The sequence below is a fragment of the Misgurnus anguillicaudatus genome, chromosome 23 (genome assembly GCF_027580225.2).
Source record: "Misgurnus anguillicaudatus chromosome 23, ASM2758022v2, whole genome shotgun sequence".
Classification (NCBI taxonomy): Eukaryota; Metazoa; Chordata; class Actinopteri; order Cypriniformes; family Cobitidae; genus Misgurnus; species Misgurnus anguillicaudatus.
In genome coordinates, this window is record NC_073359.2 from 27410956 (window position 1) to 27435719 (window position 24764).

Sequence of the window (24764 nt, forward strand, 5' to 3'; positions counted from 1 at the left end):
AGTAAAAGATGCTATAACTCGCTAACCGGAAGTGCTTTGCAGACACAACAGGAAGTCGTTGGCAGAGTGAAAGGCTAATGGCGGCCCGCCTATTTCACCTGGGAAACTTGTCTATAATGATGTCAACAAACTTGTCATGCCACCACCAGAGGGCACTCCACTCAACTCCTAGACTGTCATCCCTTGCGCAACAGTGTCATCCCCTTGTCCATTGTAGGGATGAAACGATAACATATTATTTGTAGACAATTGTTTATTTATAGAAATTATAGAATATAGAAATGTTAATTGCAGTGTACATAAGTAGTATAAGCAGATTTTTGTCTAGTAAAATGCAACAGACAAACCTTCCTGAACATACACTTACACTTACAGTAAGTTCATTTATGGTCAATAGTCTCATGTGATAGAATACAAGTCCCATGACTCCCATCTGACTGAGTGAACAAGAAAATACTTAAGATCATGTGTATTCAATAATCATTTAGTAACATTAAGCTTTTCTCAGAATTTCACTATTCGATATTGAGAAAGAACATAAATTAAGTCAATAGTAAACTGTAATGCAGAAATATTGTTTGCTTTTACCCTGTAAAAATACTTTGCTGCCTTAAAAAATGTTTGTTAAATCAAGATTAACAAGTTATGTCAACAGAGATGAGTTGTCACAACTTATAAAATATAGTTGAGAAAAGTCAAGTTAATTTTATAAGTTATAACAACTCTTTTAAGGCAGCAAAGTGTTTTTAACAGTGTATAAATACTAATTTTTCCTAAAACAAAACTGATTTCAAGACATTTTGACTTTATTTTGCTGATTTTTATGTATAAATCTTTAAAAAATAATTGCATGAATTTGCACATTAAAATGCTTTTGCGACTGGTTTTCAGCTGAGATTCCCAGACAACATGATGATGGTGTTATCTCACAACACGCATGAGTACACTGTGTGTGTGTGGTCATCAGGTTTCTGTTGAAACAAGAAAGCATTGCATTGGTTTGACATCATTCATGGTCTAATGTTTAGAGAGTCAGGTTTTAAGTGAAAAATCCCTCCATGCCTATCTATCCCATTCATGCCTTGGAAAATCCCTGCTTTTGTGATTTGAGAACATCAAGCTCTGGGTCAATATGTGTATCTAGACCAGGGGTGTCAAACTCATTTTAGGCTGAGGGCCGGATGGTAAATAACGCCATGATGTGAGGGCCGGATTTTTTTTTTTAACTTTAGTGTGCTGATAATTGTGTTAATATTAACTAAACAAACCAATTAATTTGTTTGTTCAGCAAGAAAACCAGAGAAACACACAGCTCTGTGAAAACTACATTTCATAAGGTCACACTCATACTGTACATATTATACACACAAATTTACATCTGTACAAAATCCACTGGCCTTAGGTTGAAAAGCCTTAATTTAACTTCTTTTGCATTATTCCTTAATGCCAAAATTATTTATAAATCATTAAATTTTCTTTGGAATATATTTGTAATGAGAACAGTCATTTAGAAAATGAAAATGCTAGATGGGGCAGTGGCCCAAACCAAAAAGGGCACTAGGGGGGTTGGTACTATTATTATGGTTTTAATAAAATATTATGATGTGTTATATTACTAGCATGTGATTATAATGGGAAATATAATAACAAGAATTAAAGTGTGACAATCTGCTAAATATTCAATATGATTTACCTGCTGGCTTGATGGAGCTTTGAATCCATGTTTGCAATGTTGAACTGCCTTTAGCAGCCTCTCTTTCCGTTCTCTGTCGTTGTTTTGTGAAGGCATTGGTGTTTTTTGTATTTTTTTGTCTACAAAGTGTGCCAACAACAGCAAATTTAGTGTTTATATTAACTTAGATCTGACCGGGAACATTAAATCGATTAGACATGTATTGTAACGTTAATAAAAATGTGGCTATTTTGTTTTTGTTTTGCTTGCTAGCACTTGTTAGCACTTTTAAAACACCGACAGCAAATCATTACCGGAAGAAATACATAAACAAACTTCCAAATTAATAATTCTGTTGTTTAACAACTGATTTGATGTAATTAATCTACCTGTTAATGCAACGAACTTCGGGAACTGTCGTCTTCGCTCTCCAGGCACTGTGGACACAGAGATGCTGCGGAGCGGTCGGGAAAACACGAAGTGGATCACCGGAATAAGTGGATCTTTAGCGGAGCAGTAACAATACAACAGCAAGATTTTTGGGCACCGTGTTAAGTCTATGTTCCGCGGTTTGCTGCTTTCCGCAAGTCTCTCATATTAAAAACGAACTAGACACCCGCCTGAAAGGGTTTTTAAAATATGTATTTCATATTTTATAAATCATCATGCGGGCCGGATTGGACACCTTTGTGGGCCGTATGCGGCCCGCGGGCCGTATGTTTGACACCCCTGATCTAGACAGACGCTTGAGGCACCTAAAGGCTCAGACACTTAATAGTGGTACTCTGTATTTAGTCTGTATTGTACAACACCCAATACATATTTAAGGATAATTGCAGTAAGTCACGGCATGAAGAATAGTATGAATGTGAACAACACAATATTTTGGTCCCTTTGGCTTGTGCAAGAAGACATACAGCAGATCTTTGCCTTTGTGCACAGCAAAATCCCCTGTGTTAAATGCACACTGTGGGTGTATATATAATCCACTCCCAGATGGGTGTGTATAAAGACCGGTGTTAAAATGTAACACTGAAGCAGTGTTAAAGTTAATGAGATAATGAAGTGATGAATAAGACATTAATGGTGAACACCTGCTGGTCATTCTGGGTCAAATTAACTAAATTTTCCTGGATGTTTTTTGGAGAAAGTAATACTAAAATGATGAAGAAAGACAAAATGTAATAGATGAATACAGCGAAATCCCCAGTATTAAATGAACATTGTTGGGTGTATGACTCCAAAAGCTGCAATCTTTCACATTTACCTCTCTATCATCATCTCTGTTAAAAAAACTAAAATTATAACTTGCAGCGTTATTTTCTAAACCGGGATGATAAGTTTAACTTCTAAACAGCTGTCAGAACAAAAAACAAGCATCCACACACATGATTTAGTAGACAAATCTTCTTTCTGACGTGATGTAATCACAGAATGTATCACATTAAATCTTAAAGGGGTCATATTATGACAGATTTTTAAGATGTAAAATAAATCTTTGCTGTCCCCAGAGTGTGTATGTGAAGTTTTAGCTCAAAATACTCCACAGCTAATTTATTATAGCATGTCATAACTGATAATTTGTAGGCCTGAGCAAAAGTGAGCCGTTTTTGGGTGTGTCGTTTAAAATGCAAATGAGCGGATGAAGTGCAAACACTGATCACAATGATGGTGATTTGTTGTAATTGAAACTCAATTGTGCTGTCAAGTACTTTTTTCTTTCTCTCTTTCAATTTCAATTCAATTTCAATTTAAAGAACTTTATTGGCATGATTGTGTCACTTACAATATTGCCAAAGCATTATACACAAAACAAGAAACATACAATAACACAATAGTAGCAAATATTAAGTTGCAATTAAGCTAAGGTGCTGGGTGATGGATGAAGTACTACTGCAAATAAAATAAAATAGAATCAGAGGATATTTACAGTACAGTCTTTGAAATATAAATATTTGAAGTATACAAATGTACATTTACGGAGGCACATGAGAGGTAAAATAAAAGTACTGTACAAGATCAGGGCTGTAGATTATTTCTGATGGTGTGTAGCTGATAAATTAATTTAGCAGCAGCTGATGGGTGTCTTTCTCTCTGCACTATGGCAGTGCTGTGGTTGGATATTGCAGATAAAGGGGGCGGTATTATTGTAATTCGCCTTACTACCTACCTCACAAAACAGGCAAATTCTGAACGACCTAATTTTTCACACACTTGCAGAAAATGGCTTACCCAAACAAAGTTACTGGGTTAATCTTGATTACATTTTCTAGGTTGATAGAAGCACTGGGGACCCAATTATAGCACTTAAAAATGGAAAAAGTCTGATTTTCACGCTATGACCCCTTTAAGTTTGTGTTTGTTATGAGTTCATTTGAAGTCACCATTATTGTGATTAACGTTTCCTTTAGTTAGGCATTCTTCCTTTAACCTTCACTAAACTAATTTTCCTCTTTTAGCAATTGTAACAATGTTTTAATAAGACTGTTTGTTCATTGCTTAATGTAGAGGGAAAACTTTTCATAGCATCTGAGATTTGATATTTATTTTATTCTTTACCAATCATTAAAACATTTGATCATAAATAAATGATGAAGACAACAATGCAAATACAAAGATGCTCTATGATTATGACACTGTTCTGAATAAGACTGCTGTTATGCTTTAGTTTTTTTTTTCTCTTTTTTTGCTTAAGAGAGACATCATAACTTCTGATACAAATCTCAACAAGGGTGACAGTAAATGGTAAGAAATTTGCACAATTTTGTCATGTCACAATGCATGATGGGAGTTATGAATGAGTTTTATACAATCCTGGTACCCAGCATGCATTGCGGCATGAAGCTTTGTTGTTGATTGTCACCATGATTGTGTTTTATAGGCTGATTGTTGATGTCTCAGTGTGTCTGTGTAACACCACAGATTAGATTTCGGTGAAAAATATTAACTCTTAAGGCTAAATGGATTTCATGGGGTTGATCAAATATAAAATACACTTTTATACAGTGATTATTTTTTTGTATGAGAACATTGAATCACAACACTTATGTTTTCATAATAATTAACATTGTAACAGTTATAGACTTCATTTTTCTCATCTTCCTCTGCTTTAACAGATGTGTTTAATTAACACACTGCCACAATGAGCAGAAAAAAACTAAAAATAAACTTCAAGACCCAAGTACCCAACTAAAGGAAACGCTAATCGGAGCAATGGTGACTAACTTTATTAACCAGATTTACAGCAGTTGTATCGAAGTTATCCATGTAACTCTGCAAGCAAGTTGTAATTTTAGTTTTCAAACAGAGATGATGATAGTGTTTATTTAACTGTGGGGATTTCTATTACATTTAAATATTTTGTCTTTCTGCATTATTTTAGTATTAATTTATCCAGAAAAAGAGTCATCAAAATAAAAAAATTAAAGACAGGGAAAATTCTCAAATTTAGTTAATTTGACACAGAATGACCAGCAGGTGTTCACCATTAATGTCTTAATCATCACTTCATTATCTCATTAACTTTAACACTGATTCAGTGTTACATTTTAACATCGGTCTTTATACACACCCATCTGGGAGTGGATTATATATACACCCACAGTGTGCATTTAACACCGGGGATTTTGCTGTGTGTGTATACAGGCCAAAGCTTTGAAACAAACCACAGTAACTCAAAGCAAGATATACAGCACACACATCAACACAATCTCTTACCGGAGTTTCTTTATGGTGAGCACAAAATGTTGTATCAGCATATTGTATCTCTTCCTCATGAGTCTGAACTGTTATCAATAATAAACAGAAAATTGTGCTTAAAAAAATAATATCGGGATACATAATTACACACAAAGGACTTTTAGTAGAATAAAAACTGTTAATACTTGCCTTCTTGCCTTTTATGTCTAGAATAGAGAACGTATATCACAGCTAGAGCTGCAGAAACCACAACCAATATAACCAGAACAACAACTATCTCTACCCAATCGGTGAGTGCTGTAATGTAAAAATTAAAAAACAGAAAATACATTCAGCAGCGTTTGACTTAAGAAACCAGATCTCTAAAACATTATAGTGAAGATTTTATACAACTTATAAAAAAAAGTTTGAGTAAAGAAACAAATATATTTGTTGATCAATCTGTGGGTCGTCCTTCACAACCATCAATAAATGGACAAATATCTGTCACTGCAGTCTTACCTGAACACGTCTGACAGAGATGAGTGATGTTGAGATGTTGAGTTTGGTTTGTGATGGTATTGTTGAGTACACATCTGTATGTGTTTGTATCCTGATATTCAACCTCCAGAGGTAGAGAGAGTCTGATGTTGAGATCAGACACACTGATGCTGGACAATAAACTGTTTCCTTTGTACCAGGACAGACTCACATCTCTCACATTCAACACTGAACACAATAATGAACAGTTTGACCTTGATGATCTTTCTGATGATGATGATGAAGAACATTGTGAAGAGTCTCTGATGATGACCGGAACGGACAGAGGAGCTAAAAAAATGACAATGGAAAGTTACTTAAAAATTAAAATAATTACAATATGATCGAAAAAGACCTGTAGTACCTGTAGTCTCAATTTATGTGCATTATTAATACCACCAGAGCTCCTTTTTTATTTCTGTAATTAAACAATTCACTTACCATAGACAATAACAGTAAAACTTGTGGATGATATCTTGTCTCTGATGATCTGTAGTTTATAAAGTCCATTGTGAGTCGATCTGATGTTTGTGATGGTGAGAGATCCAGTCTGACTGTTCATCTGTAGATGATCTTTAAATATCCCATCCTCACTGACAATCACAGAGTTCATCTGGTCTCTTATAATAATTTCAGCTATACGATTGGTTTGGTCAAAAGTCCAGAGAAATTGTATGTCTCTCTGTGTTTGAGTAATATCAGTGTGTAGAGTAACAGAATCTTCCTCCATCACTGATACTGACTTCACTTCATCTCCATCAACACCTGAAACACAAAACAGAAAATAATTTCATAACTTATTAACAAAATATCATGGTAAGTCAAAATAGTTTAATTAATTTACACCAACACTAGTTTAACCAAGACCTAGATGTATGGATCACGGTTTTTTGTTGTTTGAACCATAATATTTAATTCTGTGTTACTGGAACCTGTTGTGCAAACGTGGACAATTACACTGCTTCATGTTAAAAAAAATATTGTTTTTTTAGAAAAATTTAGAAAAAAAAGACAAACCATAGCTCGGGTCTTAGAAGGTTAAGTGTTGGTTTACTTTTTGTATTTGTTTTTCTATTTATTTATTTATAGAGCACTTTACAGGTTACTCTGTAGCTCCAAAGTGCTGTACATAAAATACAATGACTCAACAACACAACAAAACATATCATCCATCAACAATGATAAATTAGGTGCTGTCTCTTAATTCATGGATCCATTACTATTGTAGTTTGCTTGTAGCCTAAGGTTAGCTTTTTATTTAGACTTTATTATAAAATTCATAAAAGTTGTGAAGATTATTTTGTTGGACAAAACATGTCATAAAATTATATTAAACACGGAGCTTGTCTTTTTACGATAATCCAAAATCTATTGGAATACTGAATGGGCGTTTTGGCGAGAAACAATGTCCCACTGGTTGGCCTACAGAAATATGTCACATGGCACTCTAATCGCAAGGCTTCAAAACACATGCAAAATGATAACCTTTCTTGACAATGGCCCCAATGGCCTGGATGGGCATGTGACCATTCTTTAAACTGGCCCAGGCCTGTAGGTTATCCAGGCCACAATGGGTTGAAATGGGTTGAAATTTGTAGTGTTGATTGTGTGAGTGGGATGCACAACCCCAGCTAGAAATAAAAAGTTCTAAGAACGTTCCCTGAAAGTTCCCGAATGTTCCCAAAAACATTCTGCCAACGTTAAAAGCGGCTAGTTTTTTTTAAGTTCTAGGAACGTTTCTGTTGTCTGAACATTAGAGTAATGTTACATTTTACCATTTTTAAACGTTATGACAATGTCATGTTTTAATGATCACACAATGTTTAAAACAACAGCTGTTTATTATATTGACTTGTTTAATTGTTATGTAAATGATAGAGAAACATTGCATTTTATTATTTAATAAAACATTATTTCTGAATGTTCAGTAAATATATTGCTGTAGAAAACTCAATTCACTTACTAGGTTTAGATGTTGATGTTTGTTTCATTTATAGTCACCCTTATTGTGATTAGTGTTTGTTTTAGTTGGTCTCTTGACACTTGACTTTTTGCTTGCTATTTTTTTCCTGCTTGTGTTAACTTTGTGTTAATGCACCACATTTGTTATGAACATGCCAAGTTATTAGCGTATTTCTGTGGTTGTTGGTACATAATGGTAAAGATCATCACCTAAATCAGGGGTGGGCAATTCCTGGTCCTGAGGGCCAGTGTCCCCGCAGAGTCCAGCTCCAACCCCAATCAAACACAGCTGAAAAATCTAATTGAAGTCTTCAGGACGCGTGATTTCTTTCCCCAAACCAGTTCAGACAGGAGCCCCACCCAAACACGAGCCCAGGGGCAGAAAGAAACTCGACCGGCCCACAAAAATGACCAATGAAAGTCCCCAACCGGAGCCCCCAAGGCAGCCCCCGCAGCGAAGCAGCCCGAGCCCACCGCCGGCCAGGCGAGCAGCGCAGACGGCCAGACAGGAATGCGACTGTCCTGAATTCAGCTCGAAATGTCTCGAGCGTCTAAGTTACGTGTTACCACGTTTTCGCGTGTCCGTGGCGCGACTTTCTTTTTCGTGCCGGTTTCGCGTGGTGTTTGCTCAATTGTTTTTCCTATTTTCTTACCGTTGTCGTTTGGGATTGGGGTTGGAACAACTTTCTGTTACGTAAAATGACATCCTAACCCAAACCCAACTCTAACCCCAACATCAAGTGAAAGCAGTTTAAATTTCTGACAAATAAATGTATAAACCACTGCCATTCTAACCCAACTTCATCCTCGCGCGAAAACTGTTTAAAAATAAAAAAACCCCACAAGTCTAACCCCAATCCCAAACGACAATGGTTTGAAAAAAGGGAAAAAAATTGAGTAAACATTACGTGAAACTGGAACAAAAAAGAAAGTCGTGCCACATATACGTAAAACGTGGTAACACGTAACTTAAGCGCTCTAAACATTTCGAGCTGAATTCAAAACTAGTCACATTCCTATCTAACCATCTGCGCTACTCACCTGACCAACGGTGAGCTCGAACTGCTTCACTGCAGAAGCTGCCTTGAAGGCTCCGGTTGAGGACTTTCATTGGTCATTTTTGTGAACCAATCAAATTTCTTTCTGCCCCTGAGCTCATGCCCAAGCAAAACTCCCATCCGAACTGGCCCGGGAAAAAAATCAAGTCTTCAGGACTGTTTGCAAATGACATTCAGGTGTGTTTGACTAAGGCTGAAGCCAAACTCTGCAGGACTGTGGCCCTCGATGCCCACCCCTGACCTAATTCATTTACTAATCAAAACTTTATTTTCTGTCAAAAATGTAAATGAGATCCAGTGCTTTCACAGCAGTTTGTCATTAAGGAGTTTTAGAAACTTTGGACAAAAAATATCTGCTGTATTACTGGGATGCACAAACATCAAGAATCAGACTATGAATCTCAATCATGGTGACAATTAAATGAAAAACTTCATGATGCAATGCATGCTGGGTATTAACAAATTACAAACCTCATTCAGGACTCCCAGCATGCACTGCAGCATGGATAAATAAGGATTTTTTTTAACAATTTTAATTGTCACCATGGTTGAGATTCATAGTCTGATTCTTGATGTTTGGGCATCCCAACTATACAGCAGATATTTTTTGTCCAAAGCTTCCAAAACTCCCCAATGACAAACCGCCGCGAAAGAGTTGGATCCAATACACACCATTGGCAGAAAATAAACTTTTGATTAGTAAATGAACTAGGTGATGATCTTTACCATTATGTACCAACAACCACAGAAACACACTAATAACTTTTCATAACAAATGTGGTGCACCACCACAAAGTCAACACAACCAGGAAAAAACTAGTAGGCAAAAAGTCAAGTGTCAAGAGATCAACTAAAACAAACACGAATCACAATAAGGGTGACTTAAAATGAAACATCAACATCTAAACCTAGTAAGTGAATTGAGTTTTCTACAGCAATATATTTACTGCACATTCAGAAATAATGTTTTATAAAATAATAAAATGCAATGTTTCTCTATCATTTACATAACAATTAAACAAGTCAATATAATAAACAGTTGTTGTTTTAAACATTGTGTGAACATTAAAACATGACATTGTCATAACGTTTAAAAATGGTAAAATGTAACATTACTCTAACGTTCAGACAACAGAAACGTTCCTAGAACTTAAAAAAAAACTAGCCGCTTTTAACGTTGGCAGAATGTTTTTGGGAACATTCGGGAACTTTCAGGGAATGTTCTTAGAACTTTTTATTTCTAGCTGGGACATTGGAATAATATACTGATGTGATTGTTGATATAAGGAGTTTTGGGTCATACAAATTATGGGAGTTTTCCAGGCGAAATAACAAAACAGGAGGAGGGTGGGAGACAAATTTGAAATACAAGAATGAAAAATTAGGGTGTTGACGGGTATGGTTTACACTTGGCATTAACATGCGACCTGTATCCGAATATAATACACATACAGGTCAGTGTGTGAGTGTGCAGGAAGATCAAAGAGCGATCAGAGAGGTTATGGTGCATAGGGGAAACGAGAAAAGTGCACAATTAGGGGAAAGTTAAGCTTAATAGATGAAGCTGTCTTTCAGTCTAGGGTCCTGAGACTCGCAGTCTATTCCCTGAAGGAAGCACACTGACGAAGCTGTATTTCAGGTGGGTGGGATCACCTGCAATGCAGAGGTCTTTTCGAGTAAGAGATGATGGGTGCTGTAAATATTTTGGAGGGAGGAGAAAGCAACATCACTGATCTTTTAATCTGCCATCAATATGTGTTGAAGGGTTGGCAGGAAGCTTTGCAGGGGCCACACAGATGCAAGTGGTAAGACTGCATTGGTTGCAACATCGAGATTCATCTGTAAACGATGCACATGATATGGGGGCTGGGACTCTGGGTTTCCTGAGTTTGTAGAGGAAGTTACTGGTGTGCTTTCTTGGCCAGTGATGCGCACACTCTCATTTCTAAGCTTGGATGGCTCTTTAAAGGGGTTGAAAGTTTACACTTTAAAGCTTAAACAAAGTGCTAAATAAGATTGTAATTTCTATATGTTTTACTGTTGTGAATATTAAAGTATTTTTCTGTGGAGAAAATTGATCAGAAGTATAACTTTTCATTTTTGTTTCTAACTTTTCCTTCGTTAATCATTTCAGATAGGATATCAAACGAGTAAAACATGTAGGATATCAAAACGGGTTAAAAAAAGTATATCTTAACACGAACGGGTAAAACATCTTAAAGAGATCACCCAAAAATTAAAATTCTGTCAAACCATTCGTGGACACCATTCACTTCCATAGTAGGAAAAAAGAATACTATGAAAGTAAATGGGGTACAAGAATGGTAAAAATTTCTCAAAATATCATCCTTTGTGTCCATCAGAACAAAAACATTTTTAAAGGTTTGTAACAACATGAGAGTGAGTGTCCTAAATGATGACAGAATTTATATTTTTGTGTGAACTATCCCTTTAACACGAACTCAAAACTTCTGTGAGATGAAACCTGATGTGAAATTTGATCGTATAGCCACTGCTCACATCCACATTGATAAATGCTAAGTATTGCGGAATCAACTATATGCACAGTTTTCCGTCAAATTCTCATTGCATAAATGTCTACATTTACAACACCAATATTGTGATTATTTCGGAGGAAGGACTTATAAGTAAGATGTTTACATGACTGGAGCTAACATCTTCACTCCTTTTTACATTCATTTTTTATTTTCTAATTATTCGCGAATAATTGTGATAATATTCACAGATAGCCCAATACAAATGAAGAACTCACATGTACTGTCCACTGCTTTAATTTACTTTGACAAACATGTTCTTGGATGCATTCGGTGCCCTGATGAAGACAGAATATCATGACAGTGCCTGTACAGGTTTTATATGCTGCTCTGGCGTTATTTGAGCTGCAAGTGCTGACACCGAGTCATTGACAGAGTTCAGGGAAAACTTAATGTCAAGCTTAAAATGAATTCATGCGTGACAAAAACACACACGTATACTGCGATTAAAACGGGGTTAAAACGATTAGACATACAAATTTAAACCAGCTTAATCCCAATATTTTCATTCAAAAGTTCAGGCTTTTTCAGTTATTTTTTGTTTATGTTGCATTTGCTTTAAAATGTTTTACTGGGTTTACCCACCGCACATCAGAGCTTGATATGTTACTCTGAGTTTATGAACTTGTGGTAGTAATTAAATGAATAAATGTGGCTGAAAACCGTTGTTTGTATGACAGCCATTGTAAAGTCATATAAAATAATTTAAAGTCAGCAGCTCGTTTATGTATCAATAATGCAAACTGCTTAAGTTTTTAAACTGTAAATGGAGCTCTATAATGTGCACTGATACAGTAAAAGTTTTTAAATGTATAGCCATGAGGAGATGGTAAGACTGAACATTTATTTGGCCCAGCAATGTTTTCAAATATAAAAGACAACTAATTTTGTGAATCAGACATTTAAAAAATATATATCACTTACCTCGATCTCGTGCGAGCCATAAGTACATACCAAATAAAAAACATTTATTGATCATATTTTCAAGTCCAATAAATATTTTCTCATTATCAAACTTCGCATGATTAAGCCCAGTATTCTGGGTCCGAGCTATAAAATCTCTTCAGGTTCCTTTGAAATTCTGAAATCATTTCATTATTTTTCGCTTCTCAAAAGCAAGCGAAAATAGCTTAAAACTAAAGAACAGAACAGAGAAAAGGTTGTCCGAGCACAGTTTATCTCAGTTCTTTTTAGAGAAATGTCAGTTCCTCAGACCTGCGTTTATACCACTAGAGTTTTCTGAGAGGTTGGGCTTAAGAGGGCTATGTTGCAGCTGCAGGGGCGTCGATTAAAGTGTTGATTCTGTGTTCAAATAAATAAATTGGAGAACACAAGATACGTTAGCTCTGGAGCAACATAAAGGTGAACAAATTAACATCTGAACCTGCCTTGATTCAGTACAAATATTTTCACTTCAATTTCACACCCTAACTCTTACCTACATATCACATGCTTTTTTAATATTATATTAAAATGAAAGCCTCTTTGAGTTAAACCTTAATTCAATGTTTCTCTGCCTTTTGTTCAACCTTTCAGATACCAGCTGCAGATTATAAACCTGACCACATCCCCCAAGCAATCTTTATTTGTACATTTGACAGCAAACACCTGTATTAGTTGACAGTTTGTTACTATCATAGGCAGAACTGTTTGTGCAGTATGTCACATGTGAATGGTCCCTTACGCCACCTTTTATGTGCAAGGTATCAGCATAATGTAAACAATCATAGAAAATCATAATATATTAATCATATTTGTTTTCACAGTACTGATAAATAATACATACGAATTGATATCCATTGATAACCTTTCTGTACAGTATAGTAAAGATATAACGACAGAAATATTAAGCCACAGTGAGCAACTAACCTAATATAATGAGCAAAAGCTTTCTGAGAAAATGTATAAACCATGCAAATCAGACTGTTAAAATATAACTTGCATCTGTTTTTCTTAGTTAATAAGTTTAACACTAAGCAGTTATTATTCAAATTATAGTAGTTCACCCAAGAATGAAAATTCTGTCATCATTTTCTGATCCAATTATATAAACATGTATAAATGTCTTTTTGTATTCTGATGAATACAAAAGAAAATATTTTGATGAATGATGGTTGTAACCATTGACTTCTATAGTAGGAAAACTAAAAAAAGTGAAAAATTGTGAAAGTATGGTGATAAATGATGGTAAGCACACAGTTAATAACAGTACACATTGAATTTCATCGTATTTGTTTATCGTACTATGGAAGTCAGTGGTTACAATCAGCTGTGTGCTTTCCATCATTTATCAAAATATTTTTGTTCATCAAAAAATCATACAGATTTGAACCAACATGAGCATAAGAAAATGATGACAGAATTTTCATTTTTGAGGGGAACTATAACTTTAACACACTTAAAAAAATGATTCAAGCCCTTCTTAGAAATGACACATTAAAATTGTGTTCAATAAATTTAAAATACCTCATTAAGAGCAATAAGTATATATTAAATTACACTCTAAAAAACGATTCGTTGGCTGAACAACCATAACTTATGAAAGTAATTGGATTAAACACAAAAAACTTAGTATTTATAACTTTTCAACCTTTACTTACCATATTTAGTATGTGTAACACAAAAATTTAAGTTACCAGGTGAACTTAAATGTATCCAAAAATAAAATGAAAAAACATAAGTAATGCTAACTACTATAACAATTGCATCAAAATTAAGTAAATCTAGCATAACATTTTAAGTAACTATAGAGCCACGTGATTTCCCATGATGCCTTTCCAGCCAAAAATTATGACATCTGTCGTAGCCATTTTGTGAAGCACATGCCCTGTAAAAAATCCAACTTCAAAATGTTCTTTTAACAAAAAACAAAGTTTTTCTTGTTGAAGGGCATCAGTTCATTAATTTGTGTTCACTGAATGAAATAAGCATAATCATCCTGCTAACAAATATCATTTGTTGACTGGAGTTTTAAGTTTTTGTCCAATTTGTTTACCCAACTTGCCAAATTGAGTAATCTGAACAAGCAATTTAAAAAAAAAACAATGGTCTGAATAGTTCCCAGCATGCATTGCGACATGTTCACTTCTTTGGTTAATATTTACTAAAAAAGATGACTGTTTTAATGTTTGCTGGGTTTATTTATGTTGATATGTTGTTAATGTTAGTTATATGTTGTATTTAGAGTTATTTTGAAAAAAATTATGTTTGTTCATTGTTACCATGATTGAGAAGTGTGTGCTCAGTGTAGAGGGCAACACAGTGGGTTAGCGCGCATCATAGTTTGCTCACAGCAAAAAGGTCTCTGATTCAAGCAAGAGCTAAGTCAGACAAAGACTTTGTTCAGGAGACCTTTCTGTGTACACTAAATTATGTATACCTTTCTGTGTATACTAAATTGCTCCAACTTCACTCTAAAATATGTGTTGGATTTACTTAAAAAGTGTGATGCAAAAATGGTGCATATATATTATAAGTAATCCCAACTTGGAATCATTTTACTTAAAATAAACAAGAAAATATGTGTTATATGAACTTAAATATTTGAGTTCATCATCATTCTTTACTTAAAAATTTAAGTAAATAAAACACAGGTTTTCTTGTAAATTTTAAGTAAAACTATCAAAGTTGGGAATACTTAAAAAGTGTGATGCAAAAATGGTGCATATATATTTTAAGTAAATCCAACACATCATTTTTTAGAGTGTAGTCTAACGCAAAATGAATATGTACTATAATTTAATGATTTCTTTTTAATTGTGTTAACACAATTACTTTGAGTTTGGGTTCTGGAAAAAAAAATTCCAGCATGCTTTGCATGCGACTGCTTTTGGAGAGTAATTTTTTTAATTAATTATTATTTTATGCATTTTTAGGTATGAGAAAGACTTAATAGGGTTTAATGTCTGTTTATCTTATTGATTTAGAAGCGTTTGTGTTATATTTTTCGAATTGTTTGGTTACCATTGTGCAGAAGAGTGGCGCTGGGGGTTAGGTTGTGGATTTGACGTATGCACCTCAATGAGCACTAACTGCCTGTTTGGAGATCAGTCTCTTCTCACATGCCCATCCAAAGTATCAAATGATATTATTATTAGCATGCTTACATGTGCTTATGCTAATTAGTATGATATAAAAACTTTTAATATTAAATAACAGAATTGAGTTATTCAAACTACTTTAAATCGAGTTATTCAGACTACACTAAATTGAGTTGAGACAACTAATTAAGTTTTGCCATTTACTTTAAATTGAGTTGGACTAGCTCAATATATTTTTATTGTGTAAAGCAGTTTTTATGAGTTATGGGTACACATTCATATTGGATGGAAATCCTGCCCACAATTTTATTGAGTTAATCCAATGAATAATTTTTTTGAGTGCACATAGTTAAAAATCTTAAAGTATAGTATCGACTCATGACTGCTTACAACAGACTTGCTAACTAACAGACATTGCTTCTCTCATGATAGTTAATGTTAATATATTGTACATAAGGAGATTTTAAACTCATTTTCTCAACTCTATCGCCCTCTGGTGTCCTCAGATGTCTGATCTCACTTCATAAACCACTACAGTCAAAGTAGCCACGCCTACCGATGCTAAGATGACCAATCGGCTCACGGTTGAATTGAAACTGCAATGGGGGTTTGCCTTAAAAATAATATTAATACATTAATGTGCACTTTATCAAACTAAAGGTACTAGTTGAACTGAGCCCTATTTAACATCACTCTCATAAATCATTAACTGATCATCAAATCACAAATTTAGCTTTACAACATTTTTAATTTCTTATATTATAGTTTAGATTACATAATGAGCATCTTTTATTATATTATATTATAGTAGGAATCTGATGTTTTTGGTCATTCGTGTTTTTTTATTCACTTTATTCCAACAAAATCATTACATTCACTGTCATTTGTAAATTATTCTTGCATTCTTGTTTAGTTTGTTGAGATTTTCTGCAGTATTTAAATATGTTGTCCGGGACTTATAAACAGTGATAGGACGCTTAAAATCAGCATCTTACTGGCTCTTTAATAATGATGACAAATACAAACATCTCTTTAAGTTTTGCCTTTATTTGGAATTTCTGTGTGTCATAAATTACACAAGAACACATAAAACCACTGAAAACCACTTTAGGTGTCCATAAACAGATATTACTATTGCCCTCTGGTGTCCTCTGATGTCTATGATCTCAGTTCATAAACCACAACAGTCACAGTAGCCACGCCCACCACAGCAGCGATGACCAATCGGCTCACAGTTTCAGATAAACTGCAACAGGGGATGTGGTCTAAAAAAATAACACTAATACATTAATGTGCACTTCTTCACAAATAAACAAAAAATAAATTAGTAACACTGAACACAACAACACACATTTTGAGCTTGATGATGATGATGAAGAAGAGTTTAAAGAGTTTCTGATGGTGACAGGATTGGGCAGACGAGCTGAAAAACATGACAATGAACAGAAAAAGACACTTGATATACTAAAAAATAAATAAAAACATGGTAATTTAAAGTAATGTATCTAATCTAAGTGCAGTACTAAGTCTGTAATGATGTTTTATAGCCTTTAATACTGATCAGATCAAATCAAATGTCACCAACATATCAGAAGGCCTGAAGGTGAGTAAATAAACAGATTTTCTTTTCAATTTTTGTGTGAATCTCTTTAAAATCTCTTTAAATTAAGAGTTATCATGCTTCACTATCTTAAATGCTTTATAATTTACAGAGATAAAGAAATATTCAGACCCGGTAAACACTCACCAAATTATAAAGAGGAAATGGATTCGTCATTAAACTTTAATTTGTACTTCAAGTATATTGTGTTCATTTCAATGTCACCTTCTCAGGTTACAAGCCCAACTCTCTAAACACTTCAGACCCCCCCCCCCCCACCCGATGATAACACTGAATTTTTCATATAATAGTCGCACATTATTGAGCATATGGCATGATAAAAACCAACTTTGTCTTTTTACCAAAAAAGTTCATTAACAATAATCACGAATTATGCAGCCTAAACAAACAGTGTGCAAGAATGATATTAAACTCACCATAGACAGTAACATTGAATCTCTTGTATGAAGATCCTCTGTCACTGATGATCTGTAGTTTATAAAGTCCAGAGTCTGCGACTGTGATGTTTGTGATGGTGAGAGATCCAGTCTGAGTGTCCAGCTTCAGTCTGTCTCCAAATATCTCATTATTACTGTCATACATATCAATGCTTTTCTTAAAGATTACAGCTATAAGAGTCTCTTGAGGTCCAAACATCCACACTATCTGATCAAGTCTCTCTATTTGAGTAATATCAGTGTGTAGAGTAACAGAATCTCCCTCCATCACTGATTTCACTTCATCACCATCAACACCAAACACACCTGAAACACAACAATTTAAGAATAATAACAGATCAAATAGACACAATTTGTTTGTCTTTAAAATCAAGGATGCCAAAAATACATTTATGTAGAATCAAAATCTTTCTTACCTGCCACAAGAACCAAAAACAAATAAGTTAATATTTGTTTACTGCATTTATCCATAATGAGCATCTGAAGTACAGAACCACGATGAGGAAGTAGTGAGAGATCTTGAGGTTTTATTCACATCCTTCACTAGTTCACAGGAAAGTTATTTTAAAATCTTGTTTTTTTCTGTGGTAAAAATAACATAAGCCACATTTAGATATGTTTAGGAAAAACTAACACCTGGGTTGGTGGGCATGCATAAAATACGAATCTACTTACTGACAAAAAGGGCTCGATTGGTAATCATGCACACCGGCCATTTTCCAGGTGGGCCGACTGTATAGCGGTCAGTACAGCCTTTATTTATTTATTTATCGTTGCCAAGGATTTCTCCATTATGCACATCAGTGTCATCTGTATTTATAGGTTAAATGTAGTCACAGTACGCCACAGAGGCGACCCTTGCGAAAATTAACCTGGTTTTATTGTGGCAAAAGTGTAGTAACCATGGTTTTTTGGTGTTTTGATAACTATCAGCAAAGGTTTTACTACACTAACCATGGAAACCATAGATGTCAAAGCCATGGTTATTTTGTGGTTACCATGGTTTTACTACAGTAATCATGTTTTTTTTGGTTTTAAAGGGGTCATATGATGAAAATGTTAGCATTGCCACTTTGTAGGTTTGAGCAAAAATGTGTCGTTTTGGGTGTGTTTTTTAAAATGCAAATGAGTGGATGAAGTGCAAACACTGATCACAATGATGGTGGTTTGTTGTAATTGAAACTCTATTGTGCTGTCAAGTCCAAAAATGTGTCGTTTGGGTGTGTACTCTGTGTTTCAGGCTCATTCCCTGCTCAGAGCCCTCTCCCTGGACAGCACGCCAAATACGTTTACTAATTTAATTCTTTTAACTTATTTGTAAGTGTGAACTCGTGAAAACACAAATAATTCAATATTATTCTAAACTAATAACCATGGTCTTTGGTGTATTGATAACTATCAGCAAAACCATTTACTACAGAAACTATGGTTTAACTATAGTTTTTGAAAACCATGGTTATTTTGTGGTTACCATGGTTTTACTACAGTAACCATAGTTTTTTGGTTTAACTGTAGTAACCATGGTTAATTTTCGTAAGGGTGAGAATCGAATATAGAAAGTATAGAAAGGTGAAATAATTCAGCCTACCCAAATCTTTAGTGTAGGGTTGTTAAAGTGTGCAAGCGAATATATTTTTATCCCCAAGTTAAAAAAATCATTATTTATTAATACGGGTTAATAATAAATAATACTGCGCAGACCAATCATCACATAACATCACAATTTTGCGATAACATAGCTGTGTTTTGTACGCACATGTCTTCTTTCTCCATCACGATTATCTATCATGTGCCAATTGTTCTGCACAGCGGGAAGTAAACTGTTATGCACCGTAAAAAAAATTCTGTAGAAATTACAGTATTACTGGGTATTACTGGCAACTAGCTGCCAGTAACTTACTGTAGATTTTACATTTATGTTATTTACATCAGTTTGTTCAAAGTTAAATGAACATGAAACATTTTCAGTCTTTATCTTCTACAAGTTAATGGCAACCAACTGCATAATTACAGCAATTTTTACTGTGTGTGTGTGTGTGTGTGTGTGTGTGTGTGTGTGTGTGTGTGTGTGTGTGTGTGTGTGTGTGTGTGTGTGTGTGTGTGTATACGTGTGTGTGTGTGTGTGTGTGTGTGTGTGCAACTGTTACACAGCAATTTACAGTAAAATGTAAAAACTGTCATGTAACATAACAATGTGTTAAAATATGTTTCAAAATAATGACTCGCAACATACAGTCAGAATCTTATACCGGCCCATGCCTAGCCCACAGACATTTTACTTTTATATTTATTATAAACTGAGTAAAATAGATCAACAACAGCTCATTTCATTTTTTTTTTTTATAGTTTAAAAACATAAAAATCATACAGCCACCCTGATGTTAAGTTTTCAAAACCACTAAAATTTTCTGTGAAAACGTCTCCAAGTTATGAGCTGTGTTTATACAAAACTCATTGAACTTATTAAGTCATGTGATTGATTTGATGTATACATTTACGAAAATATTATATATTTTTTTAAAGCATATTATAATTTAAAGGCTTTTTTACCTGGCATTTGAAAATAACACATTTTAGTGTTGCGATGGCAATACCGCAACACCCTGAAAGTGAAACCGTGGTATTTTTGCTAAAGGTTATCATACCGCTAGTATCTTTGACGTTTTACTTTTATATTCTTTATAAACTATGCACACCTAGTTAGTGTGGAAGTGATGAGTTAAACAGATCAACAACAGCTCATTTTATTTATTTAGTTTTTTTTTTATTTAGTTTAAAAACATAAAAATCATACAGCCACCCTGGTGTCAAATGCTGTTTCTCTTCAATACATCGTATAAGCTAAATGAAAATGCTACAAATAATTAAGCAAATAGAGAAAAAATGGGGATTTCTGATCAATGTGTGACTGACGTCTGATGTCTTCTGTTCTGTTCAGCTCTTCTGGATCTGATGTCATAAATCAAAACAACAACAGCAGCTGCAGCAGCCACGCCCATCAGAGCAGAGACGACCAATCGGATCACAGCTTCAGACGTTTCGCAAGAATTTTCGTAATCTGAGGGGAAAAGTGTGCTTATGTAAAACAGAAATAATGTAAACTCAACAAAACTATGTGAGTTTGGCCAAAAAAGGAACAGCATGTAATCATGTAAAAAAGGCTTTAGTCAAAATCAAACCCAAAATCAATATAGTAACAGTCTGCATTTATTATAAACTTAGCACCAACAAATTATGGTTAAATTGTCTTTTATCTCAACTAAACAGTGAATAAACACCAACATCTCAGCTGATTTACCTGGACACATCTGACAGAGATCATTGATGTTGAGATGTTGAGTTTGGTTTGTGATAGTATTGTTCACTACACATCTGTATGTGTTTGTATCCTGAAAATCAACCTCCAGAGATAGAGAGAGTCTAATGTTGAGATCAGACACACTGATGCTGGACAATAAACTGTTTCCTTTATACCAGGAGAGACTTACATCTCTCATATTCAACACTGAACACAATAAGGAACAGTTTGATCTTTCTGCTAATAGATGATTTAGTGGACAGTATCTGATGATGACAGGAACAGGCAGACGTGCTGAAAAACATTAGGGGGAAAAACTCTCAGTGTTTCTAAAGATTTTACTTGAGTTTTAAACATGGAAGATCATACGCACCATATACAGTTACATTGAAAGTTTTCCTTGAGACTTTATTTCCAATGATCTGAGCTTTATACACTCCAGAGTCTTCTTTTGTGATGTTTCTGATTATTAGAGATCCAGTCTTTTCCAGTTTAAGCCTCTCTTTCAATCCTTCAGAGGCAGATATGTCTTTAGATGATTTAATAACACCCGTAATACGAGTGTCTTCAGGTCCAAACCTCCACACTATCTGATCATCTCTCTGTATTTCAGTGTGTAGAGTAAGAGAATCTCCCTCCGTCACTGACACGGACTTCACTTCATCGCCATCAACACCAAACACACCTATAAATAGTTTGTCGAAATTTAGTTTTGGGAAAGTTTTCAAACTTAAATCTGAATAATAAAGGCACTGATTTTAAATGTAACATGCAATTGAACAGCAAGTTGAGTTTTTTTTTTTTAGCCTGGGCTTGGTTTTTCACCAAAGTACAGTAGGACAGTAACTTACAATAGATTTTTTTTAGCAGACCATATGTAACAGGAAGACAAAAACTGTTGAGTATAATATATTAAGCCTTACATATGTAGTATGAGATATACAAAACATAAATTATAAATTGTTAAGTTTATTAATAATATTGGATTACTCAAGCACTTTACCAATTGCCAACTTTTATCTGGTAATACAAGTAAATCGTAAATCTTCTGTAATTTTGTTATAAAGCAAAAAGACTTACCAGCAAATTGCCACATGCACAAAAAGATCAAAAGAAAGTTTTGAGCCATACTGTCTTTAGCAGTCTAAGTTCACATCACTCGAAATGTGTGAAAACTGACCAGGTGTTGCATTTGAATGTTCCTCTAAAGGATACGGCCGTCCTGCATGCATGCAGGCTGTGGTTGCATTAGTTACATGTTACATCACATATCTTTCTCATATATTCACCACAATAGGCCATACTGCTTTTGTTTTTCGGTATGTCAGAAGGTATTCATTATTAATATTCAATTATTAACATCAAGATCAGATTTTTTTAATAAACTAGAAAAAATATGCACAAGTTCTTTCTGTAGTCCATAAAGGTCAAGACAAACTTTTATATAGATGTAAAAAACCGAGACCACCGCAAGTTTCACTTTGACTCACCCTCACACTGTGTATGTGTCAAACACACTCTGAATGTAAGCTTTTGTGCCAAAATGTAACTAGTAAAACAACATAATTATATAAAATAATATGTAATTATAACAAAATTAACCTTTTTTTTATATATGATATGCAGTGGCCCCACTCGTTGATTTTATTTTATTTTATTTTGTCATATTCCTAAGCTTTACATTTTAGCTTGTTCATCACAAAAAAGCTCAAAGAAATTCTTATAGTCATCTCTGAAATCTCTTTTTAGACGAATGCATTACAGCTCCAGTATTATTACATCTTGAAGTTTAGAAAGGTATAAATACTTCCTGTATTCACTGTGTCAAAGTTCTGTATCTTTCAGCATCCGCTGGCATTACCTGGGGTGACAAATGTGGTGTATTTTTGGGGAGACGATACAATGTATCTATCAAGAAACCCTAACCATTTGACTAGATATTCTTTGAATGATCCACAATCTATATTGGGACACAGAAGTAGTTAGCAAGTAGTGAAAGTATCCCCAGGTACTACAAAAAACAGTTCTAAATGACTGGTGAACACATATCAAGATACAAACTACATTCTGCCGTATTTAGGGGTTCAACAAAAAATATGCAGCCGGCGTCCACTTCCTGCAGCAGGAAGTAGCTGCCAGTAAAAGTTGATGCTGGCTGCCACTAACACACATAAGTAGGAAGTACCTGCCGCTTAAAGCAAAATGATGATAAAAGATTACTTAATCTACATCATTTTATGTTGGTGCTACCCGCTATAAAATCGAGAAAGAGCATGAAGAAGAGAGAAAGCCCGAAGTTGAAGTACTAAAGTTGTTTACACGTCGGTAAGTAATAGCAAGCATACGTGGGCCACATGTGGATTTTAGCTGTCAAATTTGGTCGAGATATGGCATGGCTGAACATATATGGGCCAAATTGTAACCATATCTGTTTTGCCATAGCTTCATAAATGGCGGGAATGTTCTTTTGGTTCACAAGTCATTTTGAGGTATTTGGCCCACATAACAAAAAATACATGAGAACCACATCTGTTTTAGATATGGCACAACGTAGAAAACAACGAGTTCTGGTTGACATTTGGGTTGCACTCAGAGGTGTAAAATCCATGTGCCAGGAGTAAAAGTCCTCTCCATTATTTTGTTCCAATCACCTGGATTTGCTAATTAGGACAGTTTTTCAGCAGGAGGTGACCTCCTGACTCATTGGTTTTTAAAGCCCTCAACGAAGCCTTCAAGGCAGCGCTGCCTGGAAGGCACTCCCCGTCCAGTGTTGGGGTAGTTACTCAAAAAATGTAATTAGTTACTAGTTACTAGTTACTTCTTTAAATTGTAATGAGATTACTTTACTAGTTACTGCATTTGAAAAGTAACTTCACTACTTATTACTTTACTTTCCTTTTTCTTAATTTACCACATAGATACATGGACATGGTTTAGGCGGGGTCGGCTGATGATGAGTGACTACTTTAAATGACCGGCCAGGGCTCTAGACTAACTTTTTGCACTGGTGCGCCTAACATCTTGTGCACCCTAATTTTTGACCCCATCGGATTTATAGTTCGCCCAAAAATTAAAATTCTGTATAATTTACTCCCTCTCATGTTGTTGCAAACCTGTATAGATGTCTTTGTTCTGGTGAACATGAATGAAAATATTTTGGGGAATGTTTGTGGCCAAACCATTCATGAGCCCCATTCACTTCCATAGTATTATTTTTTCCTACTATAGAAGTGAATGGGGCTCATGCTTGGTTTGGTTGTTAACATTTCTCGAGATATGTTGCTTCGTGTTGATCAGAACAAGGAAATTTGTGCAGGTTTGTAACAAAATGAGGGTTAATGATGAAAGATTTTTTTATTTTTGGGTGAACTGTCCCTTTAACACCGCAAGTTTAGCGCCCATGGTGGTTTAATACAGAATATAAACATATAGGCTATTTTATAAGTTTAATGTTGTCATTCCATTTTCCTTATACGAGTCATGCACAGTCCTGTTTGATAACCCGCATCCGCGCGATTAAAATAACAGTTGACCCGTTATCCGACATCAGCATCAATTTATTTCATACCCGTTTTACCGGCCGCACCGCAAATCGTGATGTAAGTAGAAACCTTAAAAGATGCAGAACATTGACAGAAATAAGCACAGGACCATGACTGTTCAAATATATTATCATTTAATGTTAAAACTTTGTGATGGTCGGCAGATTGACAGCTGAGCGGACAGCAGTGTTTGTTGCATAAGCGCTGCGCTTATATTTATTATTACCTTATAAATTGATGATATGATTGCAGTGATTCCAAAGTGATGTCCAAAAAAACTCAAGTAGAATTTTAAATGTTTAAAGTTTAATGTCTCTTTCTCGCTGCCCTGTGTAAACCCACGCGGGTGATGGCATGAAAC

At 34.8% G+C, this 24764-nt stretch overlaps 1 protein-coding gene and 1 long non-coding RNA gene across 2 annotated transcripts; both read right to left on the reverse strand.

Moving 5' to 3' along the window:
• Positions 1 to 5549: 5549 nt before the first annotated feature.
• On the reverse strand, positions 5550 to 18034 carry LOC129452942 (uncharacterized). The gene is made up of 5 exons (XM_073861771.1): positions 17980 to 18034; positions 17753 to 17869; positions 6332 to 6544; positions 5873 to 6181; positions 5550 to 5668 (listed from the first exon to the last, which is right to left on the reverse strand). The coding sequence occupies exons 1-5, from the start codon at positions 18032 to 18034 to the stop codon at positions 5550 to 5552; spliced, it is 813 nt and encodes a 270-aa protein (XP_073717872.1).
• Positions 18035 to 20873: 2839 nt separating this feature from the next.
• On the reverse strand, positions 20874 to 22037 carry LOC129452619 (uncharacterized). The gene is made up of 3 exons (XR_012365688.1): positions 21942 to 22037; positions 21235 to 21546; positions 20874 to 21155 (listed from the first exon to the last, which is right to left on the reverse strand). It is a non-coding gene; the product is annotated as an uncharacterized lncRNA (long non-coding RNA).
• Between the last annotated feature and the right edge of the window lie 2727 nt (positions 22038 to 24764).

Excerpts from the sequence above, each read along its gene's own strand:
- LOC129452942 (XM_073861771.1), bottom strand. The coding sequence starts at position 18,034 with ATGGATAAATGCAGTAAACAAATATTAACTTATTTGTTTTTGGTTCTT. Across the intron at positions 17,870-17,979 it reads GTTTTTGGTTCTTGTGGCAG|GTGTGTTTGGTGTTGATGGT; the intron begins GTAAGAAAGATT and ends GTTGTGTTTCAG. Across the intron at positions 6,545-17,752 it reads GATAGTGTGGATGTTTGGAC|ACCAAACCAATCGTATAGCT; the intron begins CTCAAGAGACTC and ends TCTGGACTTTTG.